Source organism: Pan troglodytes, chromosome 1, assembly GCF_028858775.2.
Source record: "Pan troglodytes isolate AG18354 chromosome 1, NHGRI_mPanTro3-v2.0_pri, whole genome shotgun sequence".
In the NCBI taxonomy this organism is placed as follows: domain Eukaryota; kingdom Metazoa; phylum Chordata; class Mammalia; order Primates; family Hominidae; genus Pan; species Pan troglodytes.
In genome coordinates this window covers 94,958,153-94,979,140 of record NC_072398.2, presented here as the reverse complement: position 1 = coordinate 94,979,140, position 20,988 = coordinate 94,958,153, and the positions used below count along the sequence as shown (strand labels likewise).

Sequence of the window (20,988 nt, the reverse complement as noted above, 5' to 3'; positions counted from 1 at the left end):
CATACGTTTTATTTGATAATAGTTCATTTTATTAAATAATTTATAAAGTCAGACCAGTGCATTGGGCTTGTTAGGGGACACCATTCCTTCCTACTGTCACATAGCCTGGCAGATTATATCAGGTGCCAAAACATTCCCTTTTATTCAATTTATTCATGAGAGTGTGGAATTAAAGTAGATCCTTGCATGTCAGGAAAGCTGCAACACATCTGGTTTAAGTGGAGCACAAAGGTAAGTTATTCCACATTCACCAACTTCCCCACTTGACCTCCCACCAGTTCTGTCTGCTTTTTCCATCAATCAACTCTAAGATGCCCTAAACCCAAACAGTTCCCATTCAACTGTGCACAAAGGTATAGATATGGAAGACATCTCACTCCAACTCTCACCTTTGGAATTAAATAAACCTGGAACAGGGAAGGTGAACTATGGCTGAAACCAAGTGAAGATTTTTAAGAAGCTTTGACAGAAACATTAAGAATAACACCTGAATGCAAATCCAGAAAAAAGCGCTACTGGGGGAAAATAGTCTTAGCCAATGTTCTAAAAATGCTCATAAGGGTTGGGGAATTACCCTTTAGACACAAGCTCTAAGAACTCTGGATACAACGGGAACTTGGATGGATACAGTCTGGGCCTGCTGGGCCAGATGTTCCGAGGGCGGCCCGGCAAGCAGCCTGTCTTGCACATTGCAACTGACTGGCTTAATCTACGGCAAGAGTCCTTCAGCTCCATCACAGAGTACTCTCCAATGTGTTATAGTTATCCTTAAAGCTCTTCAATTCAAGGAAGTGCTTGGCACGTTTACTCTTCTGACTGGAGGGGAGGTATGTCACCTGGATGGTTGTTGGGGAGACCTCAGGGGACTGAGTTAGGTCTTTGGCTGCTGACTGGTGATGTCGCTGAGAGCTCCCAATTCGTGCTTTAACCCTGAAGAACAGAGAGGGGAGGTCATTGACAGAATGAGGACTAATCAAAGAAATCAGGGCTTATCCCAGGCCATAAATGCAGCAATAGTCACAAATAGTTATTTGTGTCCTATCTGTCCTATTTTGTAAACTAGTTACTAAAACCCCATCTAGTAGCTTAGAAATAGAAGAGGCTGAGCGCGGTGGCTCACGCCTGTAATCCCAGCACTTTGGGAGGCCCAGGCAGGTGGATTGTTTGAGGTCAGGAGTTCGAGACCAGCCTAGCCAACATGGTGAAACCCCGTCTCTACTAAAAATACAAAAATTAGCTGGGCATGGTGGCGGGTGCCTGTAATCCCAGCTACTCGGGAGGCTGAGGCAAGAGAATCACTTGAACCCAGGAGGCAGAGGTTGCAAGCCAAGATTGTGCCACTGCACTTCAGCCTGGGTGACAGAGCAAGACTCCATCTCAAAAAAAAAAAAAAAAAATTAGCAGAGAGGCTGGGCATGGTCACTTATACCTGTAATCCCAGCACTTCAGGAGGCAGAGGCCAGAGATCGCTTGAGCCCAGGAGAGTTTGAGACCAGTCTGGGAAACAAAGTGAGACCCTATCTCTGCAAAAAATTAGCCAGGTATGGTGACAAGCACCTGTAGTCCTGGTTCCTCAAGAGGCTGAGGCAGGAAGATCGCTTGAACCCAGAATTCGAGTCTGCAGTGAGCCATGAATGTGCCACTGCACTCCAGTCTGGGCGACAGACTGAGACCCTGTCTCTCTCTCTCACACACACCCTAAAAAAGTAGCAGCACTCCAGCCTGGGTGACAGAATAAAGGCCCTGTTTGGGTACCCTGACACACACCTACTCATACCAAAAACAACTAGCAGCAGAGAAACCAATTTCCCAGAGTTCTTGCCTCTGGCTCAAGCTTTTTTTTTTCAGAGACAGGTATCCCCAATATAGGTATCACCTTGTTTTGCAGATTAGGAAACTAAGGGTCCAATAATTAGCTTGTATGAGGTCACAAAACTAGTTAAGTGACAGACCTGGGATTCAAACCTAAGTTTGTCAGATTTCAAAGCCTATACTCTTCACTATACCCAATGAACATTCCTAGAAACTACAAATCAAACATAATTTTTTGTTTTTGAGATGGAGTCTTTTTCTCTGTTGCTCAGGCTGGAGTGCAGTGGCACAATCTTGGCTCACTGCAACCTCTGCCTCCTAGGTTGAAGCGACCTGTCTCGGCCTCCCGAGTAGCTGGGGATTGCAGGTGCATACCATAATGCCCAGCTAATTTTTCCATTTTTAGTAAAGACAGGGTTTCACCATGTTGGCCAGGCTGGTCTTGAACTCCTGACCTCAGGTGATCCACCCGCCTCAGCCTCCCAAAGTGCTGGGATTACAGCCGTGAGCCACCATGCCTGGCCTTCAGAAATAATTTTTAAAAAGATTGTGGTAAAATACATGTAACATAAAATTTACCATCTTAAGAATTTTTAAATGTATGGTTCAGTAGTGTTAAGTATATTCACAGTGTTGTACAACCAACCTCCACAACATTTTCATCTTGCAAAACTGAAACTATACCCAGTGAACAACTCCCTATTTTCCCCACTCTCCAGCCCCTGCAACCATCATTCTACTTTCTGTCTCTGAGTTTGACTACCTAGGTATCTCATATAACTGGAATCATCTAGTATTTATCTTTCAAAGAAAGTGAATTTTGAACAGGCTTCTGCTGACTTCTAGACCAAATGCCCTTTTCCAGCCTTTCTACATGTTCATCAGCGCTCTAAGCAGTTTTTTTTTTTTTTTTTTTTGAGACAGTGTCTCACTCTGTTGCTCAGGTTAGAGTGCAGTGGCATGATCTTGGCTCACTGCAACCTCTGCCTCCCAGGCACAAGTGGTACACGCACCTCAGCTCCTGAGTAGCTGAGACTACAGGTGGTCACCACCACTCCCAGCTAATTTTTTTTTCGAGATGGAGTCTCGCTCTGTTGCCCAGGCTGGAGTGCAGTGGCGCGATCTTGGCTCACTGCAAGCTCCGCCTCCTGGGTTCATGCCATTCTCCTGCCCCAGCCTCCCATGTAGCTGGGACTACAGGCACCCGCCACCACGCCCGGCTAATTTTTTTTTTTGTATTTTTAGTAGAGACTGGTTTTCACGTTAGCCAGGATGTTCTCGCTCTCCTGATTTCATTAACCACCCGCCTCGGCCTCTCCAAGTGTTGGGATTACAGGCGTGAGCCACCACACCTGGCCTAATTTTTTTATTTTTAGTAGAGACAGGGTTACACTATGATGCCCAGGTTGGTCTCAATCTCCTGGGCTCAAGTAATCCACCCATCTCAGCCTCCCAAAGTGTTGGGATTACAAGTACGAACCACTGCAGCTGGCCTTCTAAGCAGTTTTTACTAGGACCTTTCATCTTTTCGAGACAGACTCTTGCTCTGTCACCCACGCTGGAGTGGCACAATCTCGGCTCACTGCAACCTCTGCTTCCTGGGTTCAACCAATTCTCCTGCCTCAGCCTCTGGAATAGCTGGGATTACAGGCATGTGCCACCACACCACGCTAATTTTTATATTTTTAGTAGAGATGAGGTTTTGTCATGTTGGCCAGACTGGTCTCCAACTCCTGGCCTCAAGTGATCCGCCCACCTTGGCCTCCCAAAGTGCTGGGATTATAGACGTGAGCCACTGCTCCAGGCCTTGGCCCTTTCATCTTTTAAGACAACGTAGCTCATTTTTAGGGACAGAGAGAAGACAGGAGAGACATACCCCTTAAGCTCTTGAAAAAGCAATATTCAACATAGCAGAAAACAGATTATTTTTATGACTGGTAACTAACTGTTTATTATTATTTTGAGATGGAGTCTTGCTGTATCGCCCAGGCTGGAGTGGAATGGCACGATCTTGGCTCACTGCAACCTCCACCTCCCAGGTTCAAGCGATTCTCCTGCCTCACCTTCCTGAGTGGCTGGCATTACAGGTGCGCACATCATCATGCCTGGCTAATTTTTGTATTTTTGTAGAGATGGGGTTTCACCATGTTGGTTAAGCTGGTCTTGAACTCCTGAACTTAGATGATCCACCTGCCTCGGCCTCCCAGTGTTGGGATTACAGGTGTGAGCCACTGCGCCCGGCCTAAGTTTTTACTCTAGATTGGCTTTCCTTTCTCGCCAAGAACTTTGATTTTAACATTTGCATGAAAATATAAGACTATGTTTAGTGTGTATTAAAAACATTCCCAAACAAAAGCCATGAATCCTCTCCTGTGACACAAATGCTCAACAGCTGACTCTATAGCGATAGCCTTTGTTTCAGACATGGTTACTAATACTTTAAGTGGTAGTAAAAATAGATTTTTTTAATTTTTAATTTTTATTTTTTTTTGAGACAGTCTTGCTCTTGTCACCCCAGCTGAAGTGCAATGGCATGATATCGGCTCATTGCAACCTCCACCTCCTGGGTTCAAGTGATTCCTGCCTCAGCCTCCCGAGTAGCTGGTATTACAGAAGCCCGCCAGCATGCCCAGCTAATTTTTGTATTTTCAGTAAAGACGAGGTTTCACCATGTTGGCCAGGCTGGTCTTGAACTCCTGACCTTGTGATCCACCCTCCTCGGCCTCCCAAAGTGCTGGGATTACAGGCGTAAGCCACCGCGCCCGGCCAAAAATAGATGTTATTTAGTTCTTTTTTTTTTTTTGAGATGGAGTCTTGCTCTGTCACCAGGCTGGAGTGCAGTGGCGTGATCTCAGCTCACTGCAACCTCTGCCTCCTGGGGTCAAGCGATTCTCCTGCCTCAGCCACCCGAGTAGCTGAGATTACAGGCACGCACCACCATGCCCAGCTAATTTTTGTATTTTTAGTAGAGACAGGGTTTCACCTTGTTGGCTAGGATGGTCTTGATCTCTTGACCTCATGATTCGCCTGCCTCGGCCTCCCAAAGTGCTGGGATTACAGGCGTGAGCCACTGCGCCCGGCCCAATGTTATTTAATTCTTACTTTTATTGGGCCAAGACACAAAAGGGACACTGAGACTCTGAAGAGAAGGAATCCCTGTGTGTGCTGAAAAACTATTCCCTTTGCTAGGCTACACCAATTTTGACATTTTATTGGGCTAAACAAAAGACAAGAAAAATGCACACAAGAAAAATGCTAGTAAAAACTTCTTTTACTAGCTTGTATAGTTGCATCTGCTTTCTTTTCTTCTTTTTTTTTTTGAGACAGAGTTTCACTTTTGTTGCCCAGGCTGGAGTATAATGGCACGATCTTGGCTCACCACAACCTCCGCCTCCCAGGTTCAAGAGATTCTCCTGCCTCAGCCTCCCCAGAAGCTAGGATTACAGGCATGCGCCACCACGCCCAGCTAATTTTTTATTTTTAGTAGAGAACGGGGTTTCTCCATGTTGGTCAGGCTGGTCTCGGATTCCCGACCTCAGATGATCCTCCCGCCTCGGCCTCCCAAAGTGCTGGGATTATAGGCGTGAACCACTGTGCCCGGCCGCATCTGCTTTCTAATATAAGAGACTGATCTAATAGTCTAGAACCTGACAACTCTTATAGTATCATGGATTTTGTTTATATGCTTTATGAAGGTCACTGCACTGTGGGAACAGTCCAACACTACTGTACCAGCTCCCTCTGACACGTTCCCCTCCAAACTCACGCAGTGGCCAGCTCACTCAGGGCCTCCTGATAGCGTAGGTACTCATTCTGGCCAAAGACCTTAGGAAAGAGAAAGGAAGAGTGAGGATCTCTCAGTCTGAGGGATCTCTTTAGTGCCCTGAAGAAAAAACTGGCTTACCCCTGTCCCATAGCGGGCTGTTTCATAGCCATCCAAAAGGGTATCAATGAGTGCTTTGCGTACACCCTTGAAAGGCGTACTAGTGTTTCGCAGATCCAGCAGGTAGGAGCGGAAATTCTTGCCCATTAAGGAACGGGGATGCCGGCCTTCAGAATGAAATGGGATCTCTATGGAGAAAACAGCACAATGATATCCCTTCTCTCATTCTTTAGTCTTTTTTTTTTGAGATGGAGTCTCGCTCTGTCACCCAGGCTGGAGTGCAGTGGCGGTGATCTTGGCTCACTGCAACCTCCACCTCCTAGGTTTGAGCAATTCTCTAGTCTCAGCCTCCTGATTAGCTGGGATTACAGATGTGCACCACCATGCCAGGCTTATTTTTGTATTTTTAGTAGAGACAAAAATACAAAAGGGTTTCACCTTGTTGGCTAGGTTGGTCTTGAACTCCTGGCCTCCTGTGATCTGTCTGCCTCGCCCTCCCAAAGCGTTGGGATTACAGGCATGAGCCACTGCGCCTGCCCCATTCTTTAGTCTTTCTAGTTAATTCCCCAAACTTAGAAGTAGGTCTAATGAAGCTGGGCGCAGTGGCTCACGCCTGTAATTACAGCAATTTGGGAGGCCGGGGCAGGCAGATCACCTGAGGTCAGGAGTTTGAGACCAGCCTGGCCAACGTGGTGAAACCCTGTCCCTACTAAAAATACAAAAATTAACCAGGCATGGTGGTAGGTACCTGTAATCCCAGCTACTCGGGAGGCTGAGGCAGGAGAACCGCTTGAACCCAGGAGGTGGAGGTTGTGGTGAGCCAAGATCGTGCTACTGCACTCCAGCCTGGGCAACAGAGCAAGACTCCGTCTCAAAAATAAAAAGAAATAGGTCTAATGAAATGAGCAAGTAGAGTTAGAGGGAGATTCTGATTGAGACCAAAGGTATAAAGCTGTGCCTGAGTGGTCATTTGGTGGTAACACCACAGTTGTAAGCTACATCTATGACACATGATAGTGTCATCACACATTTTACCATCCTGCTTACTCATCCATCCTAGGTTTAAGATATAAACTGATTTCATAGAGATAAAGCATATACGACAAGTGTTGACAGAATGGAAAAAATTCAAGAACAATCTATCTTGGGCTTAGTGAAAAAGCAGGTGCCACCTGTCCTTTGTGGAAAAACAAGCAAATTACTATCATCTACTTCATGAAACTAAAGGTCTCAAGAGAAGAACTTTAAAAAACAAAACACCCAGACTCTTTGGAGAATAACCTGCTTATATCATTTCCTTCAGCAAAATCTCTAATCTAGTACTTTCAAAACTCTAGAATTTCCTACTAGCCAGGGATGTGCAGAAAGGACAAATCCTAACATACAAAGTGGGTTCATTACTCTGTTCCCTAGGTGGGCTTTCAGGATCCTAGAATGGACCCTGTCAGGTAGCCCTTACCAGAGGTACGAATGGCATCCAGAGCTTTCATCCTATACAGATAGTTGCAGCAACCTGTTGAGGAAAAGACTGGTGTTAGGCATAAACCTAAAAAGATTCCCCAGGCTGGGCGTGGTGGCTCATGCCTGTAATCCCAACACTTTGGGAGGCTGAGGTGGGCGGATCACCTGAGGTCAGGAGTTTGAGACCAGCCTGACCAACATGGAGAAATCCCGTCTCTAGTAAAAACACAAAATTAGCCAGGCGTGGTGGCGCATGCCTGTAATCCCAGCTACTCAGGAGGCTGAGGTAGAAGAATTGCTTGAACAAGGGGGTGGAGGTTGCAGTGAGCCGAGATTGCACCATTGCACTCCAGCCTGGGCAACAAGAGCGAAACTCCATCTCAAAAAAGAAAAAAAAAAATTCCCCAAACTCCAGCAAGCTAATAAATGGGCTCTGCATCTAACATATATCCAATAACAGGAATAACTAAGGCTTTGCCAGCAGCTTTTGACAACTCTGAGAGAAAAGGAATTCTGGACTTGTGGGACTCCTCACTGAAGCATTCCAAGAGCTTGCCACATACTTTGATTTCCCTGGGTTTCCAGTTGTAGTAGTCTAGCATCATCATCTGCAAGGAGCTGGGGCTCATACTTGATATCCTGAACCCTGGAGAGTCGAATATCAATCTCCTCTTTCAAGTCCTGTTCACATAAAAAAAGAATACACAATCATTTACCCTGCACTCTGCTTTCCACCAATGTGAAAATGGGGCAGAGTTAATGAATAACTAAGACAACAGAAATAGAGACCATGCTCATGTAGTTAATAAAATTACCAGATAAGAGGTAAGAATTTAGGAAAGAACGGGATTGGGTTTTCCAATAACCTCTCCAAGCTGCACATCTCTAAGCTAGAACATTTAACTTGTGCCAGAAATCCTTCAAGCTATACAGCATCAACATTATTTCCAATTTTTTTTTTTTTTTTTTGAGACAGAGTCTTGCTCTATCACCCAGGCTGGAGTGCAGTGGCGCAATCTCAGTTCACTGCAACCTCCGCCTCCCAGGTTCAAGCAATTCTCCTGCCTCAGCCTCCAGAGTAGCTGGGATTATAGGTGCGTACCACCATGTCTGGCTAATTTTTCTATTCTTAGTAGAGATGGGGTTTCACCATGTTGGCCAGGCTGGTCTCAAAACTCCTGACCTCAAGTGATCCGCCTGCCTTGGCCTCCCAAAGTGCTGGGATTACAGGTGTGAGCTACTGCGCCCAGCCTCTCTTGCCTCAGCCTTCTGAGCAGCTAGGATTACAGGTATGCACCTAGCTAGAGGCTACTTTAAAAAAAAAAATTAACACATATTTCTTTTAAAATAGCCAAGTCAAATTCATGGTATACAAATTTTAAAGATAGTAAAGGGGCTGGGTGCTGTGGCTCACGCCTGTAATCCCAACACTTTGGGAGGCCGAGGCGGGTGGATCACAAGGTCAGGAGATCGAGACCATCCTGGCTAACACGGTGAAACCCCGTCTCTACTAAAAATACAAAAAATTAGCCGGGCGTTGTGGCGGGGTCCTGTAGTCCCAGCTACTCGGGAGGCCGAGGCAGGAGAATGGCGTGAACCCGGGCGGCAGAGCTTGCAGTGAGCCGAGATTGCGCCACTGCACTCCAGCCTGCGTGACAGAGCGAGACGTCTCCAAAAAAAAAAAAAAGATACTAAAGGTAGCACCTCTCAGTTACCCAGCAGCAACTACTATTTTCAGTTTTATATTAATCTCTCTTACCTAAGAGGGTTACCAGAGCCCCAGGAAATAAATTTTTTGTTGTAACTTTTTACAAACTCCCATTGTGAAACATAAGATACACAAAATACAAGTAACATAGATGTACATTTTAAATAATTATAAAAAGCATAATAATGAACACCTATAACCAATATCCAGTTTATGCAATGGAACATTACCACTAACTTTCAAGTCTTGTGTGCCCATCCCTCATTGAATGCTCCACACCCCAAACCTTAACTTGTCAATAGTCCTCATACACTTCTTCACTGTTTTATTGTGTCACCCTAAAAAAGATGCTTAGCTTTGCCTGGTTTTCAACTTGATACAAATGGAAAAATACTTTAAGAATCCCTCTGCAACTTGTTTAAAAAAAAAAATTTTTTTTTTTTTGAGACAGGGTCACACTCTGTCACCCAGGCTGGAGTGCAATGGCACAATCTCAGCGCACTATAACCTCCACCTCCTGAGCTCAGATGATCCTCCTGCCTTAGCCTCCTGAGTAGCTGGGGTTACAGGCACACACCACCATGCATGGCTAATTATTAAACATTTTTTTTTTTTTGAGATGGAGTCTTGCTCTGTCACCCAGACTGGAGTACAGTGGCATGATCTTGGCTCATTGCAACCTCTGCCTGCTGGGTTCAAGCAATTCTCCTTGCCCTCCTGCCTCAGCCTCCCAAGTAGCTGGGACTACAGGCGCATGCCACCATGCCCAGCTAATTTTTTGTATTTTTCGTAGAGATGGGGTCTCACCATGCTCGCCAGGCTGGTCTCAAACTCCTGACCTTGTGATCTTCTCATCTGGGCCTCCCAAAGTGCTGGGATTACAGGCGTGAACCACCGCGCCTGGCCCATTTTTAAACTTTTTATAGAGACAGGGTTTCCCCATATTTCCTACGCTGGTCTTGAACTCCTGAGCTGACGTGATCAGCCTGCCTCGGCCTCCCAAAGTGCTAGGATTACAGGTATAAACCACCTCGCCTGGCCTTAAATTTTTTTTTTTTTTTTTTTGATACAGAGACTCACTCTGTCACCCAGGCTGGAGTGCAATGGTGTGATCTCTGCTCACTGCAACCTCCGCCGGGGCTCAAGTGATTCTCCTGCCTCAGCCTCCTGAGTAGCTGGGATTACAGGCACACACCGCCACGCCCAGCTAATTTTTTTGCATTTTTAGTACAGTCGGGGTTTCACCGTGTTGGCCAGGCTGGTCTTGAACTCCTGACCTCAGGTGATCCACCTGCCTCAGCCTCCCAAAGTGCTGGGATTACAGGCATGAGCCACCGCACCCAGCAAAATTTTTCAAATATACTTTATTGAGGTTGAATTTACATACAATAAATGCATTCATTTTATGTATATAAATTGATGAGTTTGACAAATGAACATACCCCCTTCACCACCACGTCAATCAAAGTAAAGAATATTTTCATCACCTGGAAATCTCCCCTCTCCCAGCCCAGGCAACATGATGTACTCTCTTTTACAGTTCTGCCTGTTCTAGAATTTCATATAAATGGGGTGGAAGCACATGGTACATATTCTCTTGTGAACGGCATTTTGGCTTTCTTCACTCAGCATGGTTTTTTTGTTTTTGGTGAGACAGAGTCTCGCTCTGTCACCCAGGCTGGAGTGCAGTGGTTTGATCTCAGCTTACTACAACCTCCGCCACCTGGGTTCAAGGGATTCTCCTGCCTCAGCGTCCCGAGTAGTTGGGATTTTTTTCTTTTATTTTTAGTAGAGATTGGGTTTCACCATGTTGGCTGGTCTGGTCTCGAACTCCTGACCTCAAGTGTTATCTGCCCAACTCGGCCTCCCTAAGTGCTGGGATTACCGGCATGAGCTACCATGCCCGGCCCACTCAGCATGTTTTTGAGATTCATGTTTGCAATTTTTTTCATTCAAAAGTATTTTGAGGACTTGTCTTCATATATTTATCTTCAGTTTTTCATTTTTTACACTATTCCAGAATATGAATATACCACTACCTATTTTTTAGAAACAAGGTCTTGCTCTTGCCCATGCTGGAGTGCATCAGTGCAATCAAAGCTCACTGCAGTCTGTAACTCCTGGGCTCACATGATCTTCTGGCCTCAGCCTCCCAAAGTGCTAGGACTACAGGTATGAGCCACTGCACTCAGCCTATATAATAATTGAAAAGTGGACGTTTGAATTAAGTTTCTTCTTCAAATATTATGAACAATGCCGCTATAAATAATCTTGCACATGTTTCTTGGTACACATGAGCAAAACTTAATTTCTCTATGGTAGGAGAGAAACTGTTGGACCATGGATTAGGTACATGTGCAATCTTACCAGACAATGACCAGTTATTTTCCAAAGTGGTTTTACTAATTTATACTTTCACTAGCAATGGTTGAGAATTTAGAAAAAATTTTTAAGCAAAAGGAATATTGCTCTGAACTAGACCAAGGGACCCCTGAATAGCCAAAGTATTGATTGGTTCATGATGTGCTAGAAACTAACCCTATGTCTTTCTCATGAGGCAGGCAGGACTGTTAAGGTTTCAAGCCAGGACATCCTCCTAGAGCCTTTTCATGTACTATGTCAGCAAAGAACAAAGAGGGGAAGGTTAATAGCACTGGTTAATGAAAGTACAGTGCTCTAGGAGTTGAGGGAGTCATGAGCTCTAGCTCTACAACTAACCTGTTTTTCATTCAGCAACAAATTACAGAGTACCTGCTATGTGTAGGCCCTGGCACTAACCTGTTTTTCATTCAACAAGAAATTACTGAGTACCTACTATGTGTAGGTCCTGGCTTTATAGTCGTGAACAAAACTGGCATGGTGCCTGCATTCTTGAAGCTTACGGTCTAGCGGAAGAGAGAGGCATGTTTTAAACAAATGGACAAACATAAAAATTATGGTAAATGCTATGAAGGAAAAATCAGGGTACCATGTGAAAATAAAGAGAGGGGGAACCTACTTTAAAATAGGTAATAAGCATTCCTTTTTTGGAAGTAACATTTAAGCTAAGATCAAAAGAATGAATGAGCTAGCCAATTGAAGACCATTCCAGATCACAGGAGCAAAAAGGGTGGAAAATTCAGCCAGTGGAGCTGGGTCCCAGTGATCTGGGGAGAGCCACACAAAAGGGGGTTGGTAAGGGAAGCAGGTGTCTTTTACTTAGAAGCGAAAGACTAAAGAAGCAGAATGAGGGTGGCAGTGGGATATCAATAATTCTGATTCACATATGTTGGGTTTGAGATGTCTACTACAAATCTAAGTGGAAATGTCAGGTAGTCAGTTGGCAATATATGTAAGGAACTCAGGAAAGAGTTCTAGGATAGAGATAAAATTTCATCTGTAGCTAAAGCCAAGGAAAGGAAGACAGTCACCTAAGGAGAAAGTACAGACAAAGATAAAAGACCACTGGATTATTCACTTCCTATACGTCTTCTGGTAAACTGCTTCCTTTTCTTGGGCTTCTTGGTAACATGAATGGTGGAATTTGATGATTTATGGAGCTCCTCTTAAGTCTAAAATTATGTAAAGGTAACCCTTCTCATTGCTCTTGGGTTAACCTTAATGATCTCAACCCCATCCTAATCAAACAAAAAACACTGGGTAGTTTAAGATGAGCTGGGAAATATTTTACTACAAACAGTTGGGAACTTCGACCCAAGCCCTTCATTCTGCAGATACAAAAACAGAAGTTCCAGGGTGAGCCACATGCTTGCCACAGCACTGAGCAGGTAAGCCAAGTTCCAAAGCGCACAGTGCCTGCTCAACTTAGTAAGTACAAGGACAAGTGCACGCAAAGAAACATGAGAATTAAAGTCATCACTAAAGGCAGAGGAAATCTCATTCTTGACCCTAAAAGATCTGGAGAAGTATGTTTAACTTGTGCCCTAAGGACCTACCTTGGGGGCATTGTGTCCCACAGGGACATGAGGTCCCCTTCGAGATTTCATTGCAAAGCGCATGATTTGCCTCTTCACAAAAATAAATAGCAGTACAAACACCTGTCCAAAAAGATGTAAAAATCCTTTAATAAAAAGACAGTTTTTATTTTTATTTTTTTAAAAAGCATGCCTTCATTCCAAATCCCCAGATTCCGGCTCTCAGGAATGTTTCAGGGTAAAACTTGGGGCAAAGCAAGGCCGTTATGATGGGGGTGGATCTAAGAAGCCAGCAGCAGGGAGGCGTGGGGTCTGTGCTCTAGCGTTAAAGGGAGGGTTCTAGGCTAACGAGGGCGGATCGGCCCGACTAGGTGACTTAAACTCCCACCTACTCCTGGAATAAGGAGTCAAAGCCCGGATAGGCGCAGGTGAGTGGGTGGAGAATGCACACGGGGTACAGCTCAAAAGGAGGGTCTCTACTGGGTAAGATGCGACAGCAGGAATGGGGTGGGGTAATCTCCTCACCAGGCTCCCGTAGGCCATCACCAGCACGACATTCACCCCGGAGAGCCAGTTACTGCCGGACGCCATGGCCTCCCTACCTCGCGCAGAATTGTTCGGGTTTACCCCGCTGTCCTGGCTGGTCAGCCCAGGCTCCGCCGAAGCGACGGCGCCTGGGTCCCCTGGAGCTCCCCGGCCATTTCCTTACGGGGGAAGACCAAGCCAGACCCGGCCTGAAAACATGGCGGACAGGCAGGGGAGCTGGGAAAGGAGAACGACGCCTTCCAGCTTCCCCTTGACACGTGACTCAGGCAGGCAATGGCACCCAGGAGCGTCGAGCGCTCAGACGCGGAACTACGACAGTAAGAGGAAGCGGCGGCCATCCGTGCGTCACGTGGTGGAGGCAGGGCCGCCGTGAAGGAGGCGGGGTGGACTCGCGGAGCCGGAAAGAGGTGTCTCGTGGCGAGGCGGCACGCGCACGCTTGCGTGCGCGCCCCTTTTAGCGTCACGCGCTGGGGGACGCAGGAAGGCAAGTGGGCGGGGGAAGGCGCGAGAGCGAGCGCGAGGGGGAAAAGGAGGGAGGGGGTGGGGAAGAGGGAATCTTATATCACGTGACAGGGGCGGCGCGGCCCGGGGTGTCAGTGTGGAGGAGACTGAGGTAAAGTTGGGAGCGCAGCGGCGTTGGCGGCGGCGGCGGCGGCAGCGGCAGCGCGGCGGGGCCGGGTATTGTCCGCGGCCCCTTTAAATCCGCGATCCCCTTTTTACCCTCCCTCTTTTCTCCCCTGCCCCCGCCGTATCCCCTCCCTCGGTAGGCCCCCCCACACCGTGTGTTCCCCCACTGTACACCCCCTCCCGAGTCATGCGAGCCCTGGCGCCCCCCACCTCGAGTCGGCCGCCGGAGGTTTTGTTTATGGTTGGGTTCGCGGCCTAGTGGGCCGCGCCAGAGCCGGGGCCTCGATTTGGGAGCGTGGCCGGGGCGGGGCTTGGAGCAGCCGTAGGAAGGGGGGGCCATGCGGCTAGAGCCTGAGAGGGGAGAGCGAGAAAGAGCGCGAGCGAGCGAGGCCTGGGCCTTGCCTGAGGTAGGGCTCTCTCTTCACCCCGGCCGGTGCCTGCGGAGGAGAGGGCCTCCTCCCTTTCCACCCACTGCGGGCCTCCTCTGATCCGGATCCGGCCTGGTTTGGGGGTGGCGTGGGGGAGGGAGGGCGATGGGGTGGAGCTCCCCCAAACTCCCCCATGTGGCCCTCAGTTTGGTGTGCGAAGGATTAATTTGTTCCGGCTGGGAGGTAGGGAGGAGATTGGCCCCGTGGGCTCTCGATGTGGCGCTGAGGGGGGTGAGCCTCCCATCCTCCACGCGTGGGCTTGCGTCCCCTCTCCGTTTCCAGGCTCTTTGTCAGCTCCTCTTATTACCCTCCCTTCTTTCTCACCAACCCAGTTCTTGGAATATGTTTTTGCTGCTGTCTTTAGCTTCCTGTTTATACTGTAGTTTGGGTACCCCAAACAATTGTGTTATTTGGGAAGCTGGACATGGAGGCCCCCATAGGGTGTATTTACGCTTAAGGGACGTCACTAGAGCACTGGGGTATTTGTTCACTCTTCTCATAATGGGACAGGAATGCCCAGTTTCTTCAAACCCTTAACCTTGTGGACAGCCCTTAAATTGCTTTGCAAACTGATGTCACAAACTGGAGACTGCTCCTTTTCCACCATTCTTGAAATGTAGCCACCTCTGGTGTAGGATGTTGTGGAAAGAAAAACACCACAGTAACAGGCGTTTTTGTTATTATTGTTAACGTTTTTGCCTTTGACTCTCCCTGATTATTAAATGGAGAAATCCTTTTTTTTGTCTTCTCTCCCATCCTACCTTCCTCCGCCGCATATCCTGTTTTGGGGATACCTGATGTGACTTGCTGGGAGATGATGGACATTACTAGTAACCAGCGTTTCTAGAGAATTAAAACATTTTGGCTGTGTATCAGTTGATAAAACTGCTTTGAGATCTGTCTCCATTGTACTTAAAGATTAGACTATCCCAATAATTACAGAGAATTAAAACATTTTGGCTGTGTATCAGTTGATAAAACTGCTTTGAGATCTGACACCATTGTCCTTAAAGATTAGACTATCTCAATGATTGTTTCCTTTGTGAATGGGAAATATTGCTGGCACATAAACTAGTGATGAAAGGCCTAAAAATGTCCTGTTTTGTTTTTTCATCTTTAAAGCTCCTCCTTGCTATGTCCTAACTGGGAAGTACTCTTACTAACTAGATATCAAGGTGGTGGGGAAGGGGATGCAGGGGCCATTTCAACAAAGCATCTACAGAAATTAGTTGTTCTGTTAGAGGTAGCAAATTTTACCCAACTCAGTCTAGCTTCAGTTTCTGAATTGTTTCTTAAATTAGATTGTAAGCTCCCTGAGGGCAGCTACTAAGTCATACTGCTTTTGTATTTTCCTGAAGTATTGGACACATAGTAGATTGTCAATAAATATTTGTTATTTAGTTTTTTCAGTGAAATTTCTCTGGCTATTTTTTTAAGTAGCTGGTTTTCAAAAAAGAGTCAAGGGCACTCCTGTGTTGAAACCTCTGTTTACTCTCGCACGATTTCCTTGGTCTCCAATACTTCTCACCCTACTTCCTTTAAATCTTTTTATTTTCTAAGAAAGAGCAAGTAAGTAACAAGATTCTTCATCTCCAGTGTGATAGCTGGGAATGGGTCTGCTTGCTACTAATTCTGTGCCCTCAAGTGATCCATTCCAGATCACTTACTTTTGACCTGTTGCTCAGTGTTGTCACTACTAGGTGGTAAAATTTTCTTAGTCACATTTCGAAGCACTTGTAAGAGGGAAATGTTACTAGCAAGAGTGATTAGGAGGATTTTTTTCTTTCTTGGTTAATTATATCTTTCAAGATGACTTTTTAATATGTTTACATCTGACTGGTACAGTATATGCAATAGTATATAGCTAGTCATGCAGTTTATACCTGCAATATAACTTATCCTCACAAATAGATATCACATGTGGAGTAGAAAACAGTCAATATTTGTAAGTTACAGTAGCGGGTTGGAAATGACTATGCCATATTAGAAACTTCATCTTAGAGCCAATTTTAAAACAAAATAGTTTTCCTCTCGTCTTTATATATATGTGTATATGTAGTCTTGTTGATTTGGATTCAGGGTACTTGGTTAAACATTTTTTTTTTTGTAAAGTTGAAACGACTATAATGCTAACCTGGGAAAATGGGCTACTGTGTAGCAAATAATCCTTTCTAGCTTGAAATATTTATGGGCTTTTGTGTGCCAATATGTGTAGGGGGAAGAGGTAATGGGTTAAAAATTACCTGAGAAGCTACCTTAAAAAAATCTTTCTTGATACAAAGACCTATGCAACCTATTGACGCAACTTGGTGAAGAATTTATGCACAGAAAAAGTCAGCTTTCTCTGTGACATCCAAGAAAGTCAGATGAAATTCACTTCCCTAATAGTTAATCCTTGCATATTTCTTTAGAAGTCCTTCCTCCCACTCAAATCCAGTAATATCTCTGGGCAGTCTAGAATTACATTGTATAAGATTTCATTAACAAGAAAAATTAAATATAGAGTAGAAAAGTATAAACTTACCCTCTTTGGAAGGGAATAAATGCAGAGTAACCTATTATTTTGAACACTCTATCATATGATTAATGTTTTCTTTTTTACTAAATGCAGCAGCTGAGATTGTATTATAAAACAAAGTATGAACTAAAGGAACTTGAATTCAGTAGAATCCTTCCTTGTTAGAAGTCTTGTAACAAAAACTATATTCTGGTTTGGGGAAGGCCCTGTGTGTTCTGTGTCTCTGTAAAGACTCAACTAAGTCATCTTGCCAGCATTAAGGTCTCAAGTTTAAAATGATTTCTTAGAAGCACTTTCTTCCAAATAAAACTTTGTGCTAGATGCTTTTGGTTTGAGACAAATTTGAGATTCCCTGTATATTAAGGTGAGTGGTGGAGGGTAATTGCCATTTGGGTTTCTTGAAAATGTGGACTAGGAGACCAAGAGAAGCACCTGTAAAAGCAGTGTGTTGGAATTATTTTCCAGAGAACAGAGATTCTGGACAAAGTCATTGGGGCTAATACGTACCCTGTTGAAGGCTGTGGTTTAAAAAAACAAAAAACCCCCACAAACACAAAACAAACCCATAGCATACTGAAAGAGATGAAACTTGAGGGACAAAGAAGAGTCTAGACTTGAACTTGTCCTTTCCCAAGCAATGGAGGTCACATGCAGCTTACATAAAAAAGGTTGTAAGGCAGGTAAGGCTGTTTTCTTAGGTGATTGAATACAGTATTTAAAATTATTTCTCTGGAGTGTAGACTAATCTCCTTCCTGGAAGGTTTTTGTTTCCGGACTTTACTGATTATCTTTCCTTCTGTCAAAGGTACTTCAGATACTTGCATCTATGTAAAAGGCTTTTGATTATTAGTTAAATGTAAAGTCTGCTTATGGGGGACTAGTAACCAAACTGCTGTAACTTCTTAAAAAAATCCATCACTTACACATGCTTTATACATTTTTTGTTACATAAAAATGGATTAACAGCCATAGCTCCTTAAGGAATTTATCAAGCTAATTATGTTGTAAGAATAAATGAATCTTACTGATTTGTTCCTTTGAAGAAGTGAAAGTGTTTGGTGGTGAAGGTGCTGATGAGAGAGTTAAAAACATATTTTGCCCACATTTAATACCTAATTTTCTTCTAAATCTTTCAGTATTCTACCTTGTAAATACTGTTATTTGTATATACTGTAAATGATGACATCGGTGGGCACTAACCGAGCCCGGGGAAACTGGGAACAACCTCAAAACCAAAACCAGACACAGCACAAGCAGCGGCCACAGGTAAATAATCCAAAGCATACTGATTCATGGATAGCGTTGCCTGCTGATACTGGTTTCCATGCAGTACAGCATCATTCTGTGCTTTGAACTGTTGGTTTAGGTTCCTTATTTTTGTTTTCTAGTCCTTGGCTCTTTTTTTACTTAGGTCCTGATAACTGTTCATGACATGCTGTAAGGCAAGATGCTTACTTTTTTGTTGTTTAATACTGTATTATGAGGCTTAGCACTTTATTATGGGTCCTGTGCTTTTTATCTTTTTTTTTTTTTTTTTTTTTTTTTAAGATAGGATCTCCCTTTGCCTAGGTCAAAGTGCAGTGGCACAGTCACCATTCATTTGTAGCCTCAACCTCTGGGGCTTAAGTGATCCTCCCGCTTCAGCCTCCTGAGTAGCTGGGACTACCGGTGCACACTACCATGCCAGGCTAATTTTAAAATTCTTGTAGAGATGGTAGTCTTGCTGCATTGCCCAGGCTGGTCTTGAACTCATGGGATTATAGGTGTGAGTCACTGCCCGGCTCTATAACTCTTAAGATAGCATTTCCCTTCTCTTACCTGGGCCATTTTAGCAATACCTTTCTATTTCTTAGACCTTCCACCTTGATATCTCTCTCTTTTGTTTTCGAGACGGAGTCTCGCTCTGTTGCCCAGGCTTGAGTGCGATGGCGCCACCTCGGCTCACTGCAACCTCTGGCTCCCAGGTTCAAGCAATTCTCCTGCCTCAGCTTTCTGAGTAGCTGGGATTACAGGAGTGTGCTACCACGCCCAGCTAATTTTTGTATTTTTAGTAGAGACAGGGTTTCACCGTGTTGGTCAGGCTGGTCTCGAACTCCTGCCCTCAGGTGATCCACCTGCCTCGGCCTCCCAGAGTACTGGGATTATAGGCATGAGCCGCTGTGCCCTGCCCCACCTTGATACCTCTCTAGCCAGCCTTTTCCATTCCAGATTTTATCCTTTGCTCCTCTTTTCCCCAACTTGTCTTTTATTTTCCTCTCTGGTCCCATTGAGACCTTACCTGATTATTCCTTTCCCATGAGGAGCTGGCAACTTCACTATGTTTCTTCAAAATTAAATGAAACACCTTAGAGCATTGCTCAATTTTAAGTTTTAAAGAGTAAATTAACCTCTTGGATATTAACTTTGATGTAGATATATTCTGTTTCTCATACCAGGTTGATGTTAGTTGGTATGTAATGTGAATGAATTACTTATATTTGATTATGGTCGGATAAATCGAATATGTAAGATTAGGACTTCCCCCTTACGCATTTTTCTTTCATCTGTGTTTTCAAGTGGATTTCTAGTAGAATTATAATACTTAGTTGGGGCAGTAAAATTCCTAGTATCTGAACATACACTGGATATACAGAAGATGTGTTGAGTCTATTGTCAGACTTGTATTCTAAGCTCTAGGAATAAGAGGATGGTGTTGGTTATTACAGAAATAAGAATAGAGTTTACACATGGCTTTGTGACTTAATATGAATTAAGGGGCAGATGTTTCAGAGCGGTTCTGTGATTCTAAGACGGAAGTCCCTTTAACTGTGAAGATTGGTGAATGAGTTCCTTACTCTTTCTGTAACAGTTTCACTCAATTTTTTGTCATTTTACTGATTTAAGCATCTTTTTTTTTGAGGTGGAGTCTTGCTCTATCGCTTAGGCTGGAGTGCAGTGCCACTATCTCAGTTCACTGCAACCTCCTCCTCCCAGATTCAAGCAATTCTCCTGCCTCAGCCTCCCGAGTAGCTGGACCTACAGGTGTGCACCACCACACCCGGCTAATTTTTGTATTTTTAGTAGAGACGGGGTTTTGCCATGTTGGCCAGGCTGGTCTCAAACTACTCACATCAGGTGATCTGCCTGCCTTGGGCTCCCAAAGTGTGGAATTACAGGCGTGAGCCACCACTCGCACCTATCCCTGATCCCCCATTAAGCGTCCTAAATGGTGCTTTATTACTTGCTCATTTGTTACAAGGAAAAGAAAATTGGGGCAGTGGAGGCTGACGAAATAGGTTCCTGTTCTCTAAACTGTTGCCTCATGATTATGCTTTCTTGATCTCATCTCAATTCCTAGGCCACTGCAGAACAAATTAGACTTGCACAGATGATTTCGGACCATAATGATGCTGACTTTGAGGAGAAGGTGAAACAAGTGAGTGTATCACTAATTTACTGTACACTATGAGAAAAGATACCAGGATTAAGGCATAATCAAATACCGTAGATGGATGCCAGGATACTTTCTACTATAGGTATTGAAAGAATTTTGACCTGAAATATAATAGGTCAGGCCAATAAATAAGTGCTTTCATTCTCTAATTTTTTGTAGCCCTTTGTTTTGTTTTTTGTTTTTTTTTCAGATGAGGTCTCACTCTGTCACCCAGGCTGGAGTGCAGTGGCATGATCTTGGCTCATTGCAGCTTCTGCCTCCCGAGTTCAAGCGATTCTCGTGCTTCAGCCTCCCGAGTAGTTGGGATTACAGGCGCTCACCACCATGCCTGGCTAATTTTTTGTATTTTTAGTAGAGATGGGGTTTCACCATGTTGGCCAGGCTGGTCTCGAACTCCTGACCTCAAGTGATCTGCCTGCCTCAGCCTCCCAAAGTGCTGGGATTACAGGTGTGAGCCACTGCACCCAGCCTATTGTAGCCCTTTGGATAGATACTTTGTTTGGAAATTTTATCTTAATTTTAACCTCTTGCCTGTTGCTGATGCCATTTTGTAGAAACTGAGCAGTTGTGGGTATAGGAAATGTGGAAATTCATGCTGAAGCCTGTGTGTTTCAGAGTTTGATTCTGTATTTGATGCTTAATTGCTTTGTAAATACTT

The 20,988-nt window shown here is 44.7% G+C and overlaps 2 protein-coding genes across 57 annotated transcripts in view; one reads left to right on the top strand and one right to left on the bottom strand.

Annotated features, from left to right (window-relative positions):
- Positions 1 to 6: 6 nt before the first annotated feature.
- Positions 7 to 13,793, bottom strand: C1H1orf43 (chromosome 1 C1orf43 homolog). Of its 7 annotated transcripts, none has more exons than XM_001150543.6 (7): positions 13,304 to 13,793; positions 12,800 to 12,901; positions 7,720 to 7,837; positions 7,155 to 7,208; positions 5,717 to 5,883; positions 5,579 to 5,637; positions 7 to 930 (listed from the first exon to the last, which is right to left on the bottom strand). In XM_001150543.6, exons 1-7 carry the CDS (start codon positions 13,367 to 13,369, stop codon positions 735 to 737), a joined length of 762 nt encoding a protein of 253 aa, XP_001150543.2. In that variant the 5' UTR covers positions 13,370 to 13,793; the 3' UTR covers positions 7 to 734. The 7 variants fall into 7 exon arrangements, with proteins under 7 accessions (XP_001150543.2, XP_063669314.1, XP_009430973.2 ...); XM_063813244.1 differs by having other exon boundaries at positions 5,545 to 5,637; positions 13,304 to 13,786; XM_009432698.4 differs by lacking the exon at positions 7,155 to 7,208 and having other exon boundaries at positions 13,304 to 13,786.
- The window catches only part of UBAP2L (ubiquitin associated protein 2 like), a 50,887-nt gene continuing 42,986 nt past the window's right edge, over positions 13,088 to 20,988 (top strand). For 9 of the 50 annotated variants that reach the window (XM_016927900.4, XM_054671651.2, XM_054671671.2 and 6 more), the window contains exons 1-3: positions 13,791 to 13,937; positions 18,034 to 18,163; positions 20,235 to 20,312. In XM_016927900.4, coding sequence (XP_016783389.1) covers positions 18,074 to 18,163; positions 20,235 to 20,312 — 168 coding nt within the window. In that variant the 5' untranslated portion in view covers positions 13,791 to 13,937; positions 18,034 to 18,073. Of the gene's footprint in view, positions 13,207 to 13,790; positions 14,359 to 17,362; positions 17,578 to 18,033; positions 18,164 to 20,234; positions 20,313 to 20,988 lie in introns of those variants that run through there. The other 41 variants (XM_054671669.2, XM_054671643.2, XM_054671665.2 and 38 more) reach the window with 13 other exon arrangements.